General features: G+C 40.9%; 1 protein-coding gene across 2 annotated transcripts in view; it reads left to right on the top strand.

The window, feature by feature from the left end:
* Window positions 1–1,620: 1,620 nt before the first annotated feature.
* HIF1A (hypoxia inducible factor 1 subunit alpha) overlaps window positions 1,621–7,270 on the top strand; it is a 53,090-nt gene continuing 47,440 nt past the window's right edge. The window contains exon 1 of one of the 2 annotated variants that reach the window (XM_023231961.1): window positions 1,621–2,109. In XM_023231961.1, coding sequence (XP_023087729.1) covers window positions 2,075–2,109 — 35 coding nt within the window. In that variant the 5' untranslated portion in view covers window positions 1,621–2,074. The remainder of the gene's footprint in view (window positions 2,110–7,270) is intronic. The other variant, XM_023231954.1, reaches the window with a different exon arrangement.

Below are 7,270 nucleotides of genomic sequence, written 5' to 3'. Positions count from 1 at the left end.
AGCTAACATTTACTGAGTGCTTACTAGGCACCAGATATTGTTCTAAGTATACATGTATTATCTCATTTAACCATCCATAATACTGTGGTATAGACACTTTTTACATCCATTTTATAAATAAGTAAACTGAGTTATGGAGAGATTAATGATTTGCCAGTAAGTTTCAAAGCCTGTGTACAAGCTCACGCTTGATTCTGGAGCCAGTGTTCTTAACACACTATCTTCAGAATGTTAAACTAAAAGGTTTTTAATTTACAGAATGATTCTTTCCACAATTAAAAAATAAATTAGGAGTAATTATTTTGAGTTCTTTCTTCTCTTCAGGCATTTCCCATGGTTCTTTTCAAGACATAATACATATCATTTAGTGTTGTAGATCTGAAAAATCAAAAGTAGCGTGAAGACCAAAAGTTTTTTAAAGAGATGGAGTCTCGCTATTGTTCTCTAGGCTGGAACTCCCAGGCTCAAGAATCATTCCACCTACTCCAGCCTTACCCCTCTGAGTAGGTGGAACCACCGTGTCCGCTAAGGTCAATGTTGAATCGTATCTTTGTAGATCTACTGACCAGTTAAAAAGAGGTGCTGTATACATTGGTTGTTGTCTTATCAGAGTTTGATGCTTTTATATAGACCATTGTTTTTACATGCTAATACAATTGAAAACCACTACAGATATTTATATTTACAATCCAAAGCTAGGTTTTAACAAGAAACTCATAAGGCAAAGGTGAGAAGTAAAATAATTTAGCGCCAAGTAGAGATATATGTGCAATGCTCCTTTGTTGGGCTCAAAATATATTCTTTTGTTTTATAAGACTGACAGGCTTGAAGACACTTTTATATCCATTATGCCTCCAAAGACAAAAATGATTACGTTTTATTTAGTAGCTTGCAAAGTTGCCAAAGACGATTTTTTCTACTCTTTCCCCGAAACTGGTTTATATGCTTATTAAAGTAATTTATACCTGTTTGTGAATGCTTAACATAGTGTCAGATTTTAAGATTTCCCTGCAACTTTATTTCCCTTGAAGTTACAGCAAGAGGAGTTAATTTTTATTTTTAATTGCATTTATTCAGTAATTAAACTCCGCCACAGAAAAACTTAGTGGACAAGGTGAGTTCCCCTGTGTCCCATGGCAAAGGTGCAGTGGGTGACAATGACCCATGGTTAGGTAACCTGGCAAGGAAAGACCCCGTTGTAACACATCTGAGCAACGAGACCAAAGAAGGGCTTGCTACCACGAGGCGAAGTCCGCTTTTTTGAACAGAGAGCTCAGCAGAGTTGGGCGGCAGTCACGCTCAGCACTGCGGCCGAGGAGAAAGAGAGCGGCAGCATTACATTACTGCACGAAGAGTAGGAAAATATGATGCAGGTTTGGGACCAGGCAACCGAAACCCCTTCTCAGCAGCGCCTCCCAAAGCCGGGCACCGCCTTCCTTAGGGGAAGGCGCAGAGTCCCCACACCCGCGCTGAGCCGCGCCCCCAGCTCCTTTCTCTTTCCTCCGCCGCTAAACACAGACTACCACGTGAGCGCCGCAGCGCGTCCCAGCTGTGCCTCAGCTGACCGCCTCCTGATTGGCTGAGAGCGACGTGGGCTGGCCGCCTGCGTGACTCGCCATTGGCTCTCAGGGAACCCGCCTCCACCTCAGGTGAGGCGGGCCTGCGGGAGCGCGCGCCGGCCTGGGCATGCGAGCGGGCGCGCTCCCGCCCCTCTCCCCTCCCTGCGCGCCCAAGCGCGCCTCCGCCCTTGCCCGCCCCCTGACGCTGCCTCAGCTCCTCAGTGCACAGTGCTGCCTCGTCTGAGGGGACAAGAGGATCACCCTCGCCGTCGCTTCGGCCAGTGCGTCGGGCTGGGCCCTGACAAGCCACCTGAGGAGAGGTTCGGAGACGGGCCCGGATCCCGGCAATTACCGCCCGCTTCTCCGCTTCTGGTCTCACGAGGTGTTTCCCGCCTCGCACCCCCACCTCTGGACTTGCCTTGCTTTCTCTCTCCGCGTGTGGAGGGAGCCAGCGCTTAGGCCGGAGCGAGCCTGGGGGCCGCCCGGCGTGAAGGCATCGCGGGAACCGATTCACCATGGAGGGCGCCGGCGGCGCGAACGACAAGAAAAAGTAAGCCCATTCCCTCGGCCGGCCGCCGGCGCCCCCGCCCGCCGTCCCGCCCTGGGCTCCCGGGCCGGCCTCGGCGTTCCTGGGGGTGGAGGGGGCAGCCTTTTTGTTTCTGCGGCTTCTCTCCTCCCCTCTCTTTCCCCCAACCTCGTCGGCCGGGCTCCCCCGCTGTCCACGTCGCCATCTTGTCGTGGGGGGTGGGAGACGCCTCGAAAGTGCTTTCAGGGGCCGGGATCTGAGCCCTGCTTGCCCTCCCCGCCGGCCGTGGGGGCCTCGCGCCGCCCACCTACCCGCCTCAGAAACCCAGCCTGCTCTGTGGCCGCATCCGGAGGGGACTTTACCCAGCCCGAAAACCCCGGGAAGAGAAATGAGCTGCAGCTCCGTAGCCGCGGTTTGCACCCGGAGCTTCCGCTCCTTCCCGCCCCCATCCTCTCCGGTTCCATTGAAAACTCGGCCCTGGGGCGGACCCTGCACGCTGGTCCTGGCTTCCTAGTGGGCTTGGGGCCCTGAATTCCCGACTGAGGGACTCGCGTGGTCGGATGCAATCTTGTCCTGTAGTCCAGCCGTCGCGGGTGTCTTTGCCTTTGTGCATCCTAGGGATTTGCCGCGATGGCCTTAAGATGCGAACTTTTTAGTTTGCACGTGCAGGTTTTGTTTCGTTTTAAGCGCCTTAAAAAAGTTGCCTAGACTGAGAGTCAGAGTAATGGGAATTTAGAGAAATAGCAACATTTTAAAGAGAACTTTAGAATTGGATACATGAGTTCATATCACCTGTCACGAGAACGCAGATATTATAAATGAATACATGCCTCACTCATTCTTCAAATAATGAAAATGTAGGGGCTGGTTAAATGTAGGCAGATAGTTTTAATGATACTGAAAAAAGTATATGATGAGTGAATGAAATGCGGCACTAAAATGTTGCAAAAATTTTCGAACTCTGTCTCATTTTCCTGAAATTGAAGTATATTAAAGGAAAACCTTCAACATATATCCAAAGTAAGTTAATCACTCGGTTAGAACTTAATGCAAGTTTTATAAATCACCTTGAAGTTTGAGCCTAAGGGGTACATTAGAGATTAAGAATTGTGAGTCGGACCACTGGTATTAAGAGCGGACTCCGCCATCCCCCAACACACACACAATTTTGTCCACTTTGGTATTTTAACTTTTAAGGAAATCATTTAAGGAATTGAAGATTTAGAGTAAGAGTTTTGGTTAGTAGACTGGCTTTGCTCTTAAATCCTTCCACTCTTCTGGCAGAGAGATTAATTTCCCTAATCAGTATCAGCAGAAGATAAACTTGTTTATATTCTTGCTCTTTTGTAGATCCCTTCTCCTGGTCCTTCTTCAATAGAATATTAAATTCTTAGTTTGTGTACACCAGAGAAGGCACTTACAAAATTCAAAAAGTGAGCAAACAGGTTTAAATTCATTCCAAGAGTTACCAGGAATTAATTGCAGTTTATTTTGCGGAGGTGATTACAGTGCTTTTGATGAAATGATAAAGCGGCAGATTACCTCTGTGTAGTGCCAGTTTTCTATCCTTATATATATTGAATCATACTTAATACAATGTATTAAATTTTGCACCAATCAATTCCTTTTTATATACAGTATCGAAGTCATTTCTTTGCCATTCATCAGTTCAGAATATCAGAAGCAGTTTTGAAATGAATGAATGAATAAATTGCTACTGTTCATCAGCCCCAATTCTAAATGAGTTCTTAGATTTTCCTCAGCTTATCTGTTACTTTCAAAATTTTCTCATTTGAAAACTTAGCAACCTTGGGTTGGATGGATTCATTTCTTAATATAGAAGTTCTTGATAGAACTGAAAAATTAAGTTAAACACTTAATAAGTGGTGGTTACTCAGCATTTTTAGATGCTGTTTATAATAGATGACCTTTTCTAACTAATTTACAGTTTTTTGAAAGATAACAGAGTTTGAGGGATGGGGATTTTCTTCATACAATTTTTTTTTCATTTTAAATGAACTCCCAATGTCAGAGTTTGGGAAACAAATTTGTCTTTTTAAAAGAAGGTCTAGGAAACTCAACCTGAAGAATTGGAAGAAATCAGAATAGAAAATGGGTATAGTTATGATATTTTAGATTTAACATAGGACATTTCATGTTGCCTCCTAGTTATAGGGACTGAACTTACTTAATAGCACATGTGTTTTGATTTTTAGATTTTTAAGAGAATGTCAAGAGAGTAATGATTCTGTTTCAGGCTTCAGGCCAGACTCCTTCAAAGTTTTCCAAAAGAAATAATTACTGAATCATTAAAGTAAATTTCTGAGAATAGATATTCCTTAATTTCCTTCATTAACTTTGGCCATTAAAAGTCAAGAAGCTCTCTCATTTATTAGCAGACTTTTCTCCTTATATTTCTATTTTGATTGTCCTTTTGTTTGAGGAAGCAGTATATAGTGGTTAAGAGCATAGGATGTGGAGGCAGATACCTCTGAGGTAAGGGTCCCAGCCCTTCACTTGTGAGCTTGAGCAAGTTACTGAATGCCTCTGAGCCTCTTTCCTCCTTTTGAAGTGATGATAAGAATACCAGCCATCTGAGCAGTTATTGTAAAGGTTAAATGAGATAATGCTTATAAAGCACTTAGCCCATTGCAGGAGTCTTGGTGACACTGTGTACTTGAAAATAGATGTTACCTGTTAAAATTCTTGTTTGAACTTCCACAACTCTTAAAATTCTTTTTTGCTAGTCCTTCCAGCTATTTCCTTTAGTTTCTTTTCTGTGTCTTCATGCATCTTTTCTGTCTCCTGTAAGTGAAAAGACTAACATTGGATCCAGAGCTTGAAAAGCGGTTTTTTCCTGTTAAAATGGGCAAAAGAGTACATCCTTGGGTTATATTGACACCTAGTATCAGTTATTTTTCTTGAGCATCTGATCTACTCTCTACTCCAGGCCTCCTCCTTCACAATTCCTCACCCCTGTGTTTTCTCTCCAAATAGAATACTTTGAGTTTACTCTGGACTTACATACTGTGTATGTAGAGTCAAACATACACAGTATTCTAGTCTTACTGTTGATTTAAGCAAGATATGTGCAAGACACTGCAGTCTTAGTACTGGCAGTAACTTAAAACATTTTTTGTCTTGATGCCAAAGTTTAGACAATTTTGTAAAAATTAACCTTTGTGAAAGATAATGAGTTGATAAAATATTCTCAGTAAAGCAGCTACGTAGTAGAAAAACTGTCCTTTGCTTATGAATTTCTCCAGAGTTAAGACCATTGAGTTCCATCTAAAGGCAAGACTTAAAGCTTGCCTTACTGGTCTGTTTTGTGGCTCAATTTGTGTGAAGTCTATATTAGTGCACTCTTCCACACGTGTGTATTTACTGAACTATCAAGTTATTTTAGAGCATCTTGTGCGGTTTGGAGAATGTCAGCCTTTCTACCTGTTAACTTCCATTGTCTTTCCTTTTAATGCCATTGTCTGTGGCTCTAATGGTGTCTGGGCTCAGGGTTTATTTAGATTTTGTGGTTACATTCTATTCTTGTATGTCAAGAGTGGTGTATAGAAAGCTGAGGGGGATTAATTAGTCACTTGACTGATTTTTTTTTTTCTGAAGAACTCAAAATAGTTTATTATGTTTGGTGGTGAAATTAAAAATTGATGTGGATGGATGTTAAAGATTTGGGTTAAATCGTGTATTCATAGATGCCTTCTCTTAATATATAATTTTTTAAATTTAGATACTTGAAATACTGTATCCCTTTATCTAAGATTAACACAAGTCTGTTTCTTAACCAAGAGAAAATAATCTAAATTTAAATGTGGTGTTGGATGAGTTTCCGATCAAGAAATTGATTTTTTAAACTTTGTGCTAATTATCCAATGGGTGGATTTTACCCAGTGTGTGTATGTGTTTTCTGCTTAACTCTGGAAGGTTAGAAAGAGAATTTGAAACTAAGACAAGCCAAACTTCTTGTTGCTCAGTATTTTTGGTAAAAATATGATGAGAATATTTAAATTAATTATAGGCTTTGGAATTTTAAAAATAATTATATCTCTTGGTCTCTTGACACATCAAGAATTAACTGTTTTGTATATGCATTGAGTATTAATGTTCATGTTTTCTGCAGTAGAAATTTATAAACCCTTATCTATTTGCCAGACATCCCTTTAGAGAAAATCACAATTTCTAAAACAAAATTAAAAATGTTTGTTTCGTAAAAACAAAAATTGTGATTACCTCATGGCTTTTTTCTTATAGTTTTTGATTGTTTTTTAAAATTGTAGTTTAAAAATATTAACATAAAATTTACCATCTTAACTATTTCTAAGTGTACTGTTCAGTAATGTTAGGTACATTCACATTGTGCAACTAACTTCCAGAACTTTTTCATCTTGCAAAGCTGAAATATACCCGTTAAACAACTCCCAGTTTCCCCCTCAGCCTCTGGCAACCACCATTTTACTTTTTGTTTCTGCAAATTTAACTACTCTAGATGCCTCATATAAATAGAATCATAGGGTTTTAGTATTTTTGTGATGGGCTTATTTCACTTAGTGTAATGTCCTCAAGGTTCATCCATATTGTAGCATGTGTCAGAATTTTCTTCCTTTTTGAGTCTGAGCAGTATTCCATTATATGTACCATATTTTGTTTCTCCATTCATCTAGCAATGGACACTTGGGTTGCTTCCACATCTTGGTTATTGTGCTGCTATGAACATGAGTCTGCAAATCTCTCTTAAACTTTCACTTTTTTTGGATATATATCCAGAAGAGGGAGATTGGATCATATGGTAACCCTTTTTAATTTTCAAGGAACCACCATATTGTTTTCTATAGCAGTTGCACCAGTTTACATTCCCACCAATAGTGCACAAGGGTTCCTATTTCTCCACATCCTTCTAAACACTTGTTTTCTTTCTTTCCTTCCTTCTCTTCTTTCTCTTTCTCTCTCAGCCATCTAATATGTTGAAGTGGTAGCCATCTAATATGTTGAAGTGATCGTTTTTAAGGGCTTGTTTGTGGATAACCAGCTGAAAGCTAACTACAGTTTGCCAGTGGAAGCTTTTGCAGAAAGAATATTAAGTACCTCTAAAATGAGAATTCAATTTTTCTAGTGACTTAGATTTGCTCTGCCAATACTTTTTCACAGAAACACTTTTTGGGTAAAATAGTGTACA

This window comes from Piliocolobus tephrosceles, chromosome 6 (assembly GCF_002776525.5).
Source record: "Piliocolobus tephrosceles isolate RC106 chromosome 6, ASM277652v3, whole genome shotgun sequence".
NCBI classification, from domain to species: domain Eukaryota; kingdom Metazoa; phylum Chordata; class Mammalia; order Primates; family Cercopithecidae; genus Piliocolobus; species Piliocolobus tephrosceles.
The sequence above is the reverse complement of the archived record's forward strand: the minus strand, read 5'-3'. Positions and strand labels throughout refer to the sequence as shown.